Source organism: Saccopteryx leptura, chromosome 3 (genome assembly GCF_036850995.1).
Source record: "Saccopteryx leptura isolate mSacLep1 chromosome 3, mSacLep1_pri_phased_curated, whole genome shotgun sequence".
NCBI lineage: Eukaryota > Metazoa > Chordata > Mammalia > Chiroptera > Emballonuridae > Saccopteryx > Saccopteryx leptura.
This window is the reverse complement of record NC_089505.1, coordinates 364,313,748-364,331,617: the sequence shown is the minus strand read 5'-3', so window position 1 is coordinate 364,331,617 and position 17,870 is coordinate 364,313,748. Positions and strand designations below refer to the sequence as shown.

The 17,870-nt window shown below is 43.8% G+C and overlaps 1 protein-coding gene across 1 annotated transcript in view; it reads left to right on the top strand.

Moving 5' to 3' along the window:
* ADCY8 (adenylate cyclase 8) overlaps positions 1-17,870 on the top strand; it is a 171,013-nt gene that overhangs the window by 24,077 nt on the left and 129,066 nt on the right. The window contains exon 2 of the mRNA XM_066379537.1: positions 7,917-8,066. Coding sequence (XP_066235634.1) covers positions 7,917-8,066 — 150 coding nt within the window. The remainder of the gene's footprint in view (positions 1-7,916; positions 8,067-17,870) is intronic.

Here is a 17,870-nt window from a genome sequence, read left to right as displayed (position 1 = left end):
ATGGTATTCGGCATGAGTCACCATGGGCTGGGGACATTTTATGTTCCTGGCTTCCGTTATATTTTTACTATCTAATGTGTCACCAAGTGTATATAACGCAGCGTTGTAAACCAAAACACACCGCGAGTCCTCGGAACCACCATGTACTTCCATTTTGGAAGAACATTTCATTTGATTCGAACATTAATTGCATCGACCTGGACAAGCCAGAGCACTCTAAACGCTTGTTAACAGACTAGCTGATGTGTATTCCCTACTGCAGGTGTTGACCAAAGTGTGTCTTGTAGATAGACTGTTATTTTAAACCACTCTGGTCTCAGTCCTCATCAGAGAAAGCAATGCTGAGAGACAATTTTGCCTCCTAATTCCTGAAAATAGTATGGTTGAGAAACTTAATAAAGAATTTTATATAAGTCTGACCAGGTGGTGGCACAGTGGATAGAGTGTCAGACTGGGATGTGGAGGACCAAGATTCAAAACCCTGATGTCACCTGCTTGAGTGCAGGCTCATCTGGCTTGAGCATAGACTCACCAGCTTGAGCACAGGGTTGCATGCTTAAGCATGGGATCATAGACATCACCCCACGGTCACTGGCTTGAAGCCCAAGGTTGCTGGCTTGAGCCCAAGGTTGCTGGCTTAAGCCCAAGATCGCTGGCTCAAGCAAGGGGTTACTCACTCTGTTGTAGCCCCCAATCAAGGCACATAGAGAAAGCAGTCAATGACAACTAAGGAGCTGCAACAAAGAATTGATGCTTCTCATCTCCCTCCCTTTCTGTCTGTCTGTCCTTATTTGTCCCTCTCTCTGACTCTCTCTCTGTCAAAAAAAAAAAAAAAAAAGCCACGTAAAACCACCTTCTCTCTGAATTGGGCTACTCAGTTTGGACCTAGGGAACTCCTTTTTTTTCTTTTTTCATCTTTTGTAGATCAATGTGATAGTCCCTTGTAACAATAAACACCTTTTTATATATAAAAAAAAAGGAAAACAGAAGAGAGTATGGGCTTCCTTAGAAAAGTCAGGAGTGAGACCTCTGGAGCTTGGGAAAACGCTTCCATTTTTTGGGCCTCCTGCACCTAGTCAACCCTGAACGGATTCATTTTAAGAGAAAAGAAGCTTTTGGGGAGGTGCTATTTTCAGCTCAGTAACTAATGATGAATCAAACGTTTCTTCAAACCCAGTGACCCAATAACAATTGCCATAGTAACCATGGCGCTATAGGACACCTCCTTCGTGCTCACACCAAGGCACTTCGTTAGGGACTGCCGCCACCACCTCCCCGGCACCGCCATCTGCCGTGGAGTGAGGAGGAGGAGGACATGGTGGCGGAGGCTGGCGAGGAAAAGGTACTTCTGATTTGTGTGGCTCTCAGGCGGAATGGAGTCTCCAGGCAGAGATGTATGGGTAGGAAATTGTTCTCTGTGGTTTTCTCCGTGATCGAGAAGGGGTGCCACCCAAGAGCAGCGGGGACTCGAGCTTGCACTCAGGGCCCTCTCTGCCTCGCATGCTATAGGGCCCCCCTCCCTGGAAGAGTTGTTGACTGCCTCTTCTCTCGGCCAACTCCTCCTTCTCCTCATTCTTCAGGTTTCATTTGCCTATTTCATATCCAGGGAGGTTTTCCTTGAACCACTTAACCTAAATCAAGGTCCCCAGCGGATGCCTTGTAGGGGAGAAACTTAGTTGTCTAATTCGCCCCTGGAATCTAAATCGGTACCCAGACCCTACTTGGGGCTCAGTAAGTATATATTTACAAAGTGAATGAAGGAAGGAGGAAACTGCCTATGAAAGAGATGGCCATCCTCATCATCCAGCTAGGGGGTCTGGACGGTACAAACAAGTTACATTCGTCAATTAAAGCATTCGTTCAACAAATATTGGAGGTCGACTCTATTACTAAGGGTAACAAACGCTTTCCGGTTGTCACAGGTTCGATCCCCTGAGAAGCAGACTCTGGGAGGGAGATTGGTGTGTAAGGCGTTCATTAGGGGGTGCTTTTGTGATCAGCACCCCTGGAAGGGTGGGGAAAAGAAGTGGAAATAGACAAAGGGACAAATTGAGCTGTGGTACAATTTTAGCAGACACCTGTGCATCCCACGGGGAGTCTGCAGCGAGAATAAACATGGTGAGTGAGATGGGACACCTGTCCGTCCCATGGGGAGCTCTTCAGGGAGGATGAACGCTATGAGAGAGATCTGAGCTGGAGTGATGAGCATTTATAGTTCCATGTAGATCATGACCTTCCATGACCTTCCATGACCTCGGGTGAGAAGGCTCTCTTCAGCTCCTCAAAGGAGGCTGAGAGATGAAGGCTGTCTCCCAGGAGAATATTCTCTAGACTTCTTTCCTGAAGGGAGAAGTAGTAGCTCAGCACAGGATCCACCACAGTCCACCCCTTGTGCCACTGGGATCTACGTCACACAGGTTCTAAGAGCAGTTCTTCTATGATCCTGGTGGGTCTCCCTTCCTTGGGGATACTTGAAAGGGAGAAACCAAAATCCTCACTGCTGCAGATGGTCCTGGTCCCCAGCTGGTATACACTGCCTCCCTCCTCTTCTCTTTCCTCCAGATCCCCCTCACCCTCAGCCAGCACATCCGCTGGTCTTGGTGGTTTACCTGAGGGCATGGTCCAGTGCCTAAGCTTTCGGGGGTCCCAACCTCTGGTTCCCACGCCTTTCTCAGGCCAGGGTATAACGGGCCCCCTGCTGTGTCACCTGGCGGAGGTGTTCAGCCCAGGGGACACTGGGAGTCTGCAGCTGCAGGGCCCAGGGTCTCAGGCTCTGTGGTCACAGGCTCCCCACGTGGGTCACCAGGAGCTGCCACTGCTGGCTCCTCATTCCCACTCACCAGGACACAGGGCGATAGAGAAGCCTTTGGTTTAAAGTGTGCTCTGAATTCTGGAGGGGACACCCCATTCTTGGAGAGCATTGCCTGCAGGGTGGCCCCAGGGTGATTCTGCGTCCTGGGGGTGGGCTATGTGAGGCAGCCATGGACCTGGCAACTCAGGGCCCATCCCCACACCCCCTCTGCCACAAAGGATGCCCCTCAGGCCAATCCAACACGACCGGAGAGGCCCACAGCATTCTCCCTAAGCCAGACTCTCCCACGCTCACCTTTCCCCGGAAGGAGAATGGAAGTACCCGGGCTCAGACTGTCACCTCCGTTTTTAGAGTTTTAAAGCTAAGCCTAGAAGCAGAAGCCTTGCCCTGCCCTCTGCACCAGGAATGAGGAGGTGGCAAAGGTGGCAGTTTCATCAGCAACCTGCCGGTGACCTGGCCGGGAGGGTTCCTCCAGCAGCATAGCCAATCGCCAGGGTCCCAGGGGCCCCAGCCGGCCTTGGCCTCCTTCTCGCCGCATCCATAATGCGCTTCAGATGCAGCGCCTGACAGGCCCGAGATAAAAAGGGAAGGGAATTGAATCAGTGTCCACTTTGGTCTTCAAAACCCATCTGACTGCCTGCCTGTGAATACTGATGACCTCATTTCCAACGCACTGTTGCAAAAAGCCGATGTCTGCGTGAGGGCCTTCTCAGAAAGGACGCCTGCTATTCTGACTGCTGGCAGTGTACGAGACATTCATTCACTTTTTCATCCAACAAGCATTTATTATGCACCTGCCGTGGCTAACTGCACTGTCAGGGGTGCGCGAGTCAAGATTGTGGCTTTTCAGTGTCTACTTTCTTTGTCCACGTCTGCATTTTCTGTTTTGAGTGTGTGTGTCATAGTACGACACATTGCTACTTGAGTGAAGCCTACACACACTACATTGCAATCACAACTGACCCTGGGGTTAGACCAGGGGTCCCCAAACTTTTTACACAGGGGGCCAGTTCACTGTCCCTCAGACCGTTGGAGGGCCGGACTATATAAAAAAACTATGAACAAATCCCTATGCACACTGCATATATCTTATTTTAAAGTAAAAAAACAAAAAGAGAACAAATACAATATTTAAAATAAAGAACAAGTAAATTTAAATCAACAAACTGACCAGTATTTCAATGGGAACTATCCTCTCACTGACCACCAATGAAAGAGGTGCCCCTTCCGGAAGTGCGGTGGGGGCCAGATAAATGGCCTCAGGGGGCCGCATGTGGCCCACGGGCCGTAGTTTGGGGACCCCTAGGTTAGACTTTAGAATAACAACTGAGTCAAAAGTTATACCTAAAACAAAAACCCTTAAATGCAAAAAAAAAAAAAAAAAAAAAAAAAGGCAGTGAATGGATGTATCCTCTCAATAATCTAACACAGCCAAGTTTTCCCACAGTGTGGCCGAGCTCCAGAGGGAGCAGCTGGCCTGTGTTTAGGGACCAGGACGTGTGAAGAGGAAGTAACTGCAGGCTGGTGGCACACACCCTGAAACAGACTGCCCCTCAGCTTGTCACTGGGGCTCAGCAGCGCTCCGGAGTGGCTAGCACTGCTCAGCTGGCTTAAGGCACTCCGTCTCCTCCCCCTCCCACTCTCTCCTCCCCCTCGCCTTCCCCTCTCTCTCCCTCCTCCTTTCTCCTCCTCTTTTCTCTCTTTTTACTCTCTCCCCCCCCCCTTTCCCATGCCAACTTGTAATTAATTAAAATACACATTAGCTAAACGTTAAGTATGAGAAAACTCTTCCTGTTTTTCCTGGCACCGTCTAAGTCTTAAAAGAAAGTTTCACGCCCTGGGGAAACCGAACCTTTGGCTACCTTAAGACCACTTCCGGGCTTGGTGATCTTGGGTAATTACTTAATGTCTGGGAGTCTCACTTTTCTCTTCTGAGACATGGAGCTAATAAGACCAAGCAGAGCTGCTACTGGGTGGCCCATAAAACGGCATGTGCAAAGGCCAGAGCAGCGTCTGCATGCAGTCGGGCGTGTGAACGGAAGACGTCACGTTCCCTTGCAAGGAGGCTGGCGGCTTCCAAGCAGCAGCTGGTTACCTCTGGCTGGAAAACACTCTTGGAACAATTTCGGCGACTGTGTCATCCCCGTCTCTGAATGCGATGGAATAAAAATAAATGTTTACTGCCTGAGATGATGCGTTAACACCGTGTGACAGTTGTGCTGCCGCCTGTTGTGTTTCTCATATATTAAAAAAAGAATTTATTTTATCATTTTTTTTTACCTTGCCTATTTTTTTAAAGGGCTTAATCGCTTTATTTTTTTTCACCTTCAGTCCTATTTTTAACCTTTAACATCTTTGCTTTCTCCTTAATGTCAGAGTTTTTTTCAATCCATGTTTTAAAAAATCTATATCCCTGTTCTCTTGTTCTGTTAATTCTGTTTTTCAAAATTCTCTCTTCTCGTTGTCTTCCGAAAAGACTGCCTTTTCCTCCCATTGCTTTGCCATGTCCCAGGAGATCATTTATTGAACTCAGGTTGTTCATCATTTAGTTGTATTCGTCATGGGATGCCGGCTGAGTCCAATATGTCTCTACCTCTTTTTTTTTTTAACCTTTTTCTTAGTTTTCACTTACGTGTACTACACTATGGCCATGCTATTTCTTAAACTTCCTTGAATACTATTTAGAATTCCTTTCTCTAATTCAGCATGTACTATTTATAAAGGGCAGGCAGGAAGCGCGGTCACAGGGCCGACAGCTGCGGGGAGAGCCCACACCCCTGGCAGGGACGCTGCCGGTACGTGCCTCCTCCGTCCGGCTTCACTGCTCCTGTGGGTCCTCCTGTCCTTCCCATCCCATTCTTCCCTGAGTCCTCAGAGAGCGAGTGTCACCTGGGTGTCTTAACTCTCCCTCCTGCCACATCACATCACAAGAAGCTGTGCCTGACCATGTGGTTTACCTGCGCAGATGCGCAGCGAGTCACTATGGTGACAGAAGAGACAGTCAAAGCAGTGATAATGACCAAAACCACACCACGGTTAATACATAGTGAGCAACGATTGTGCAACAGGCCTTTGGATGATTGCTTTCGTCAATTATCCAACAACATTTTTAGAAAACATTCTTGTTTTACGGGGGAGGAAACTTGAAAGCCAGAAAAATGAAGCCGGCCAAGTTCTTGACAGGTAAAGGGCACCGGTGAGAACCCAGAGCTTTAGTCGTCGGGCTAGGCTGCGAAGCTCCGCCTAGATCGGCAAACCAAACCGCTTTGTCTCCTCCCTCTCAGCGAGGGTCCTGATTTGCCTTGGTCCCCTTGGGGGTAAACGCCAGAGATGGGATTTGTGACCCGCCCTGTCTGACTCCAGGGTTGACTCTCTGTTCCCCCTCCACAGTCTCCCCTGCACAGTAAATAAGGGACACAAATATTCTTTGTAAAATAGCACTAATACAAAAGATTTTAATACTTCTTGGTCCTCTAAGATGTTTCTTAACCTGGAGGTAGAAAAATCTGTAATGTCTCTTCTCTGAAGGCAATAAAAGATACATATTACACCATACATAGACCAGCATTTGGAGGAGAAATGGCCTTATATTAAAATACATATCCAACAGTAATTGGATATCTGTTACCTGCTGGGCACATGCCTATGTGTTCACATGTAGGTTATACAAATACATAGATATGCATACATGTACATTAGTTCTGGGAGTCAAAGGCTGATTCCCATTGTTTAGGTGAGAAAGCTGAGGCTCTAGAAGGAATCAAGTGATCTGCCTAAGGTCAAACACCTAATAAATGGTGGAGCTGAGGGATGCAAGCCCAGGTCTCTGACTACAGAAGATCCAGCAGGCAGGCGCAAAGGCCTTTGGTGGGTGGCAGCCCCTCTCACTTTGGCCGGGACCCCCACAGAACCCAAGCTCCCCCTAGAGGTGTCAGAGAGTATGACAACCTCCCTAGATTTCCTTCCTTCTCCTGCGGCACCTCCCCCCCTCTGCCCAGGGTGCTGCCACTAACACTCAAGTGTGGACCCCATGAGGACAGACCTGAGTTCAAAAGCAGAAAAGCCTAAACACAGGCCCAGTTCTCCAGTTGTAACAATGACTTTGGAAAACACACTCCATCTCTGGCCTGTTGGCTCAGAGGTAGAGCGTCGGCCTGGCGTGCAGGAGTCCCGGGTTCGATTCCCGGCCAGGACACACAGGAGAAGCGCCCATCTGCTTCTCCACCCCTCCCCCTCTCCTTCCTCTCTGTCTCTCTCTTCCCCTCCCGCAGCCAAGGCTCCATTGGAGCAAAGACTGCCCGGGCGCTGAGGATGGCTCTGTGGCCTCTGCCTCAGGTGCTAGAATGGCTCTGGATGCAACAGAGCAACGCCCCAGAGGGGCAGAGCATCGCCCCCTGGTGGGCGTGCTGGGTGGATCCCGGTCGGGTGCATGCGGGAGTCTGTCTGACTGCCTCCCCGTTTCCAGCTTCGGAAAAATGAAAAAAAATAAATAAAAAGAAAACACACCCCAGCTTGCCAAGAGCACAGGCTTTGGGGTTCCGAGTCCAGCCCGGATGTTGTGGTGCCCAGCAGTTGGGTAATGGCAATGGAGAGGAAGAGCAGTAGACAGATGTGCCCTCTTTTCCCGAGTTGGGAGTATCAGGACTGAGATGCTCCCAAGAGGACCTGAGAGCACCCAGGTCAAACACATGCGTGCCATTCCACTAATACCCTTCCTGTTTCTTATTCCTCCCTTCCCCTCCTTCTCACCTGGTTCCCAGCCCTTGAAAAGGCCCCACCGTCAGCTAGTGGAGAGGAGAGGTGAGGCTGAGTGAGGAGGAGAGGAAGAGGCCCCTGTCTTGCCGCACGTGTCCTCTCCTGGTTCAGATCCAAACTGGGGGGTGGAGACACTTCTAACTGGATGGAATGGTCAAGGGAGGCCTCTCTGCAGGGCTGACATCTGACCCAAGACCTGAATAAAGACAGAGGTCCTATTAACCAGCTACTAACCATTTGGATGACTACCTTAAGATTTCCCTTGGAAGTGCTTGTTTATTTTTTCTCTCTGCCTCCCAGCATCCCTTCCTAACCACCTGACCAGGCTGTGTTTGCAATTCTGTGTTAGGTCGTGGCCCAGGCCGTGCTGTTCATGTGCATGAACACAGCTGGGATCTTCATCAGCTACCTGTCGGACCGGGCCCAGCGCCAGGCCTTTCTGGAGACGCGGAGGTGTGTGGAAGCCAGGCTGCGCCTGGAGACGGAAAACCAAAGACAGGTACCAGCTGGCAAGGCCATGTGTCCTGGGTACCTGCTAGCCAGATTCTGAGTGACGTGAAGCTTTGTTTCTCTCCAAACCCATCCTGACTCGCGAGTGATTGCCCAAAGTTTGTGTCATGGGATTCTAAGATAGTTACATTAGGTGTGCACTTTATTTTATTTTTTTTAGATTTTAGAGGAGTGGGGGAGGAGCAGAAAGCATCAACTCACAGCATTTGCTACTCATATGTGCCATGACTAAATAAACCCAGGGTTTTGAACCGGCGACCTGAGCATTCCAGGTCGACACTCTATCCACTGCGCCACTGCAGGTTAGGCTATGTTAGGTGTACAAAGACGGTTGGTCTTACTCTCCATACTTACATAATTGCTGCACAAGAAAGAAAATTACTCTGCTAACAAAGTGATGTTCTGATGCTTCTGACTGACATCTGTGTGTGTGATCCCAAGGCTACGGTTCTTAAAAACCATTAAAAATCTCATCGTTGAGCCTCCTTTCGTGTAACTGTAAGATGTTATCTCAGATTTTTTTACTACATAGCAATTCAAATTATAGAAATCTCATAGAAGAATCTTGTACAGGTGTGGTTCCTAATACCTCATCCTGATTTTAAGAAGAGATGTTTGAACATAAGAAGTTTTATGGAACATGACGGAGATCCCAGGGTAAGGCGATTGAGTCAGGAGAACAGGTTAGGTCCAGGCAGGAGCCATGAGTTTCAGTCTGAAGAGGTTACAGTAAAGGAGTTTTTTTGGGTGGATGTTATAAAATTTTAAAAAATAGCTTTAGTCTCAAATTATATGTTTTGTCAAAATATAATTAGCTTTCAAAGAATAAAGATTTGTCTGCCCCAATTAAAATTATTCATCTGTTAAAAATTTGTGCATGTCTTCGCCTCTAAAAGCAATTTTCCAAGAGGAAGAACAGGAACGTGTTGAAAGTTGGTTATAGAGTCAACATATTTTATGTTCAACATGTTTATATACTCTTGGGAATTCTGTGTTCAATGGACATATTCTACTGTACTGGGCTTTTTCTTTAAAAGAAAGAAAGAAAGAAAGAAAGAAAGAAAGAAAGAAAGAAAGAAAGAAAGAAAGAAAGAAAGAAGGAAGGAAGGAAGGAAGGAAGGAAGGAAGGAAGGAAGGAAGGAAGGAAGGAAGGAAGGAAGGAAGGAAGGAAGGAAGGAAGGAAAGAAGGAAAGAAAGAAAGAAAGAAAGAAAGAAAGAAGGAAAGAAAGAGGGAGGGAGGGAGGGAGGGAGGGAGGGAGGGAGGGAGGGAGGGAAGGAAGGAAGGAAGGAAGGAAGGAAGGAAGGAAGGAAGGAAGGAAGGAAGAAAGAAAGAAAGAAAGAAAGAAAGAAAGAAAGAAAGAAAGAAAGAAAGAAAAAAGAAAGAAAGAAAGAAAGAAAGAAAGAGCGAGCCATGGGTACGTGCTTGTTATTTTAAGCCTTATGCCACAATGGTTTGAGAAAGTATAAAGAAAGTAGCTGCAAAACATACATTTTCTTCATCTTAATTTGATTAAATCGTCAAGGAAACGTGGGTCTTTGAGATGAGGGAAGCCAGGTGTTGTGGTAATGGACGAGGCGGAGAGGCAGGGTGCATCTTGCTGAGTGAGATTCGACTCCAGCTGCCATATGTCATTGCCACAGGCACGGGGGACATGACTGGGTCGCCAGATCCTACAAGGACTTCTCAGGATTCAGAATTAGGAAATTTCTAAGTTAACGTCTAAAATAATTATGGAACTTCATAACAGATTTATTGTAGTTGCCCTAAATAACCCTACGGAACCATTTAGAGAAATAACTTTGAGAAAGAAATCACCTTGTGCACCAAGCATGAGCCTCTCCGGGGACCGTAGACCGTGTTGTCGGCAAAACAGAACAGTCGCCAGACGGACACGTCACTCTTTCCATGGGCTCGATGCCAATTCAGAGAATGCAGCCTTATTAATAATAGATTCAACTCTTCTGGTTGCAACAGAGCAACCAGAGCTGCGATTGTGGGTGAGTTGTCTGAGCGGCTTGGTCTTTTGTGTAATGTTGGTGAAATATTGCAGACACCGAGAGTGACTGCCTTATACACCCGTAACACTCTCCTTCCCCTCCTTCCTGTGAAGTGTCCTGGAGTTACTATGATGGAGAAATCTATTGTGGTAAAAGGACCTTCTTCTGTCCTCTTCTCTTTTTCCTTTTTAAGTTGGTGAAAAAAGGGAGACAAAATAATAGAGGTGAGAACATGTGTTAACTAGAATGTCGGGGAAAGTTCACTAGAGAGCATGACGCAGCTATCTGACGTCTTGGTTGGGTCACCCAAGACACTAAACTTTCACCTCTAGACCCCTAACCCATAATGGGGCAATATCTCTCTTTCTAACATTGCAACGGCCTCAAATGAGATGATGTGTAGAAAGCAATACGAAGTTATGGCAGCCTCATTATAAGAAGGGATTATCTGTTGGTGGGCGAGCCCTTGTTCTGAGGATTAAGCAATGTGCTGTCAGTTTGTTGTTATCCTGTGTTCATAGTGATGATAAAGTATTTCTGGTATATTGACCCCTTCCCCTTGCCCTTCCCTCAGCGGCAGTAGCTGGGATAGTTGGCTCTGTATCATTCAGTGCTGAAGCCACTGCCCACTGACACTTGACCTCTGCTTTGGGTTCCCATTATCCTTGAGAACTTCCTCGGAGAAGTTTATCAAGTGAGATTACCCAGGAGTTGAAATCTTGGCTTAGTTATGTACCATATTAGTGAGCTTGAGCAAGCTCTCAGTCTTGGTTTCTCCATCTGTGGTGTGGAGATAATGATATCTCTCCCGAAGAGGTTCCTTACTGGTGAGAAATATTGTGCGTGGAACCCTTGCCACTCAGTGAAGAGTTTCTATTAGCACAATTGTACATAATGGTTTTTATGAGCCAGCTAACATAGCACAGTCCCAGGAGGATTCATTTGAGAGCACATGGGTTGGTTTATCTCAGTTGAAACCCCAGTTGACAGTTAATCATATGGAGGGAACTCAGGATGGTGGTTCTCCTCAGTGTACTGAGATCAGATACAGCATTATGCTACATATCTTTTAAAGGATCATATGCCATTACCGAATCCATCCCATTTACCTCTTATCAAAGCTAATTATAGTCACATAACTGTTAGAAATGCTATACTGTATAAAGAAGACGCTGTCCCAATGACCTAAGTGACATCAGATTCTTATTCCTTAAAAAATTATTCCAAAGGAAACTTTTTAAAACACTTCTAAATGCAGACTCAAAAGACCTATTCCACAGAAGTTTTCAAGTTTTGTGTAATTATTCAAGCATTGGCTTTATCTCATGGTAAGATACAAAGGAAATATTTAAATGACTTAATATGTTCAATCATGAATTAATTTATTATTGAGAGTCAATTATGTGTCATGAGCTTTGCTGGACATTGGGAATAGAATGGACACGAGCAATTGTTTCCTGGTTTAACAGAGTTTAACAGATTTAGAAAGAGATGGATGACTAGGCAGACACCTATGGGAATGGTGTATGGGTTAATGCTAAACTGGAGGCAGGTAGCAGCCTACCTAAAAAAACAATGCCTAAGTTGATAATGTGAATAGGATTTAGCTCATCAAGAAGCTTTCAAGAGACCTGAAGATGGCAGTGGAGTAGGCAGATGCACAGACTTTCAGCTCACACCACCAAACTGGATTACAAATTAATTTAGGAACAATTGGCATGAAAAACCAACTCTGGACTACAAGAACAGCTCTCAAAAACCAAGGAGCATGGCCTGACCTGTGGTGGTGCAGTGGATAAAGCGTTGACCTGGAAATGCTGAGGTCGCCGGCTCGAAACCCTAGGCTTGCCTGGTCAAGGCACATATGGGAGTTGATGCTTACAGCTCCTCCCCCCTTCTCTCTCTCTGTCTCTCCTCTCTCTCTGTCTCTCTCTCTCTCTGTGTCTCTCCCTCTCCTTTCTAAAATTAAAAAAAAATTAAAGAAACCAAGGAGCAAAGAGGAAGCCACACCAAGACTGGTAGGGAGCATTGAGGAGCATTGGGTCTCTCCTGCTTACAGGAACGAAGGGGGGAGGTGAGGCTGAGAGCCCAGAAGGGCTCTCATTCCAAGGAAAAGAGTAGAAAATATCGCTCACAGCCATTTGTCTGGGGACCTGGGAACGAGGTGTGTTGAAAGGGCTGGCTTATCTTCCTAAAGGAAAGGGGGGAGAGAGACAGACAGTGACGGACAGAGGAATGCATGGAAGGACCTGAGAAGCTGACTCATCCAGTGCTGGAGGCGGCCATAGCTGGAGGAGGGGTTGATCCCTCCATATAACACAAGACTAAAGTGGTTCCGGGTCATCCATCTCAAGATATCTCTCCAGCTTCAATCAGTGCAATAAGACACAGCTGAAAACAAGAAGTGGGGAGGAGGGGCAATAACAGGTCTCCATGGAGATTTGAGATACTTCTCCTCTTATTGAAGTGGAGAAAGCACCCCGCCTCCAGAGAGATTAACTGGCAGATCAGGCCTTCAGGGTCTCAGGTTACACCCACTGCATTCCTGGATACAGTTTCAAATAAGCCCCCTGCTAAGACCAGTAAACAAGACTACGACCTAGTTAAGAAAACTGAGAAGAAAACAAACAAATGAAGATTTCAAAGTGGCTCTACTAGAAAAGCCAAATCTGACAGTGGATTACAAACAACAGCTAATGCCAGCCCAAGAAGACATAGAAATAACACAACTGAAAATTGGAGGCAGACAACACCAAGCCTAGACTCAACCAGCTCTATAAACAACCACCGAAACACACAGACATAATGAGAAGACAGAGAAGTGCAACCCAAATGAAACCACAAGAGAAACCTCCAGAAAATGAACTGAGTGATATGGAAATAACCAAACTACCGGATGCAGAGTTTAAAATAATGATTGTTAGGATGCTTAGGGATCTTAGAACAACAATGGATAGTCATTACGAACACCTAAATAAAGAGATAGCAAGTATAAAAAAGGACATTGAAATATTAAAAAAGAATCAGTCAGAGATGACAAATACAATATCAGAAATGAAGACCATAATGGAAGGAATTAAAAGCAGGATGGATGAAGCTGAGGATCGAATCAGCGAGTTGGAAGACAAGATGAATTAAGGCAGGGAAGCAGAGCAGAAAAAAGAAAAAAGACTCAAAAAGTCTGAGGAAACTCTAAGAGAGCTCTGTGACAACATGAAGAGAAATAACATCACATCATAGGGGTTCCTGAAGAAGAAGAGAAAGAACAAGGGATAGAAACTTTATTCAATCAAATCATAGCTGAAAACTTCCCTAAATTGGTGTAAGGAAGGGTCTCACAAGTTCAAAAAGCACAGAGAACTCCATTAAAGAGAAACCCAAAGAAATCTACACCAAGACACATCATAATTAAAATACCAAAGCTAAGCAATAAAGAGAAAATATTAAAAGCTGCTAGAGAAAAAAGGCTATCACCTACAAAGAAGCCCCTATAAGGATGACATCTGACTTCTCAACAGAAACACTTGAGGCCAGAAGGGATTGGCAAGAAATATTCAAAGTAATGTAGAACAGGAGCCTACAACCAAGACTACTTTATTCAGCAAGGCTATCATTTAAAATTGAAGGAGAAATAAAAAGCTTCCCAGACAAAAAAATAAAAAACTCAAGAAATTCATTACAACCAAACCAGTGCTGCAGGAAATATTAAGGGCCTGTTGTAAACAGATCAAAGTGGGAAAAGAATATAGCAAAAGAAGAATACAGCTTTAAAGAATAAAATGGCAATAAACAACTGCATATCAATAATAACCTTAAATGTAAATGGATTAAATGATCCAATAAAAAGACATAGGGTAGCTGCTTGGACAAGAAAACAGGACCCATACATATGCTGTCTACAAGAGACACAGCTTAAAACAAAAGATGCACATAGACTGAAGATAAAAGGATGGAAAAAAATATTTCACGCAAACGGAAATAAGAATAGGCTGGGGTGACAATACTTATATCAGATAAAATGGACTTTAAAACAAAGGCTATAGTAAGAGATAAAGAAGGTCACTACATAATGATAAAGGGAGCAATCCAACAGGAAGATATAACCCTCATAAATATCTACGCACCTAATATAGGAGCACCTAAATATATAAAGTAGACCTTGATTGATATAAAGGGCGAGATTAACAGCAATACTATAATAGTAGATTTCAATACCCCACTAACATCACTAGATAGATCCTCAAGAAAGAAAACTAACAAAGAAACAGCAGACTTAAAGGACATACTAGATCAACTCGATTTAATAGATATCTTTAGAACCTTTCACCCTAAGGCAGCAGAATATACATTCTTTTCAAGTGCTCATGATACATTCTCTAGGATAGACCACAAGTTAGGACATGAATGCAGTCTCAACAAATTTAAGAAGATTGAAATCATATCAAGCATTTTCTCTGATCACAATGGCATGAAACTAGAAATCAACCACAACAGAAAAACTGAAAAATACTCAAACACATGGAAACTAAATAGCATGTTACTAAATAATGAATGGGTTAACAATGAAATCAAAGAAGAAATAAAAATATTCCTAGAAACAAATGATAATGAACATACAACAACTCAAAATTTATGGGACACAGCAAAAGCAGTCCTGAGAGGGAAGTTCATCGCATTACAGGCACTCCTTAAGAAGCTTGAAAAAGCTCAAATAAACAACCTAACCCTTCATCTAAAAGAACTAGAAAAAGAACAGCAAGTAAAGCCCAGAAGTAGAAGAAGGAAGGAAATAATAAAGATCAGAGCAGAAATAAATGACTTAGAGGCTAGAGAAACAATACAGAGGATCAATGAAACCAAGAGCTGGTTCTTTGAAAGGGTAAACACGATCAATGAACCTTTAATGAGACTAACCAAGAAAAGAAGAGAGAGGACTCAAATAAAATTAGAAACAAGAGTGGAGAAATAACAACCGACACAACAGAAATACAAAATATTATAAGAAAATACTATGAAGAATTGTATGCCAAAAAATTAAACAACCTAGGTGAAATGGACAAATTCCTTGAAACATATAATCTTCCAAAAATCAATCTGGAAGAATCAGAAAACCTAAACAGACTGATTACAACAAAAGAGATCGAAACAGTTATCAAAAAGCTCCCAAAAAACAAAACCCCTGGGCCCGATGACTTCACTGGTAAATTCTACCAAATATTCAAAGAAAAACTAACTCCTATCCTTCTCAAGCTATTTCAAAAAATTCAAGAGAAAGGAACACTTCCAAGTTCCTTTTATGAGGCGAGCATAATTCTGATTCCAAAACCAGGCAAAGACAACACAAAGAAAGAAAATTATAGGCCAATATCCCTGATGAATTTAGATGCTAAAATCCTCAACAAAATATTAGCAAACCAGATCCAGCAATACATGAAAAAAAATCATACATCATGATCAAGTGGGAGTTATTCTGGGGAGGCAAGGATGGTACAACATTCGTAAATCAATTAATGTGATTCACCACATAAACAAAAGGAAGGAGAAAAACCACATGATAATTTCAATAGATGCAGAAAAAGCATTTGATAAAATCCAGCAGCCATTTATGATCAAAACTCTTAGCAAAGTGGGAATACAGGGAACATACCTCAACATAATAAAGGCCATCTATGACAAACCCACAGCCAACATCATAATTAATGGACAAAAATTAAAAGCAATTCCCCTAAAATCAGGAACAAGGCAGGGGTGCCCCCTTTCACCACTCTTATTCAACAGAGTACTGGAAGTCCTAGCCACAGCAATCAGACAAGAAGAAGAAATAAAAGGCATCCAAATTGGAAAAGAAGAAGTAAAACTATCATTATTTGCAGATGATATGATACTGTATATAGAAAACCCTAAAGTCTCAGTCAAAAAACTACTGGACCTAATAAACGAATTCAGCAAGGTGGCAGGATATAAAATTAATACACAGAAATCAGAGGCATCTTTATACACCAACAATGAACTGTCAGAAAGAGAAATTAAGGAAACAATCCCCTTCACTATTGCAACAACAAAAAAATAAAGTACCTAAGAGTAAATTTAACCAAGAAGGTTAGACTTGTACTTGGAAAATTATAAAACATTGATAAAAGAAATCAAGGAAGACACAAACAAGTGGAAGCATATACCGTGCTCATGGTTAGAAAGAATAAACATCACTAAAATGTCTATATTACCCAAAGCAATTTATAAATTTAATGCAATACCAATTAAAATACCAGTGACATACTTCAGAGACATAGAACACATATTTCAAAAAATTATATGGAACCAAAAAAGAACACGAATAGCGTCAGCAATCTTGAAAAAGAAGAATAAAGTGGGAGTTATCACACTTCCTGATATCAAGTTATACTACAAGGCCATTGTATCAAAACAGCTTGGTACTGGCATAAGAACAGGCATATAGATCAATGGAACAGAACAGAGAACCCAGGAATAAACCCACATCTTTATGGAGAATTGATATTTGACAAAGGAGGTAAGAGCATACGGTGGAGTAAAGACAGTCTTTTTAACAAATGGTGTTGGGAAAACTGGACAGCTACCTGCAAAAAGAAAAAAGAAACTAGACCACCAATTTGCACCATGCACAAAAATAAATTCGAAATGGATAAAGGACTTAAATGTAAGTCGTGAAACCATAAGCATCCTAGAAGAAGACATAGGCAGTAAGCTCACCAATATCTATCGCAGCAATATATTTGCTGGTTTATCTCCACAGGCAAATGAAATAAAAGACAGGATAAACAAATGGGACTATATCAAACTAAAAAGCTTTTGCACAGCTAAAGACAACATGAACAGAATAAAAGACAAACCACACAATGGGAGAACATATTCGACAATACATCTGATAAGGGGTTAATAACCAAAATTTATAAAGAACTTATAAAACTCAACACCAGGAAGACAAACAATCCAATCAAAAATGGGCTCAAGAAATAAATAAACACTTCTCCACAGAGGACATACAGATGGCGATGAACATCACTAATCAACATCACTAATCATTAGAGAAATGCAAATTAAAACCACAATGAGATACCACCTCACACCAGTCAGAATGGCGCTCATCAACAAAACAACACATGATAGGTGCTGGCGAGGATGTGGAAAAAGGGGAACCCTCCTGCACTGCTGGTGGGAATGCAGACTGGTGCAGCCACTGTGGAAAACAGTATGGAGATTCCTCAAAAAATTAGAAATGAAACTGCCCTTTGACCCAGCCATCCCACTTTTAGGAATATATCCCAAGGACACCATATCACCGACTGAAAAAAAGAAATGCACCCCCGTGTTTATGGCAGCATTGTTCACAATAGCGAAGATCTAGAAACAGCCCAAGTGTCCGTCAGTGGACAAGTGGATTAAAAAGCTTTGGTACATATATATTTATACAATGGAATACTATGGGGCTATGAAAAAGAAAGAAATATTACCTTTGCAACAATATGGAGGGACCTGGAAACTATTATGTTGAGTGAAATAAGCCAGGCAGAGAAAGAAAAATATCATATGGCCTCACTCATTTGAGGAATCCAAGGAATAATGAGAACTGAGGAACAGAATTGAGACAGAGGAGGGATCAAAGGGACCAGAGGAAAAGAGGACAGAGGGAAAGGGGATGATAGGATGGGATAAACCTGAAGGGAAGGGGGGAGGGCGCTGTAGGGAGGGGGACAAGGGGGATGTTGAGGAGAATATGGGGTAGGGGGGATGCATTCGGGGTGATCCTAGAATCTAT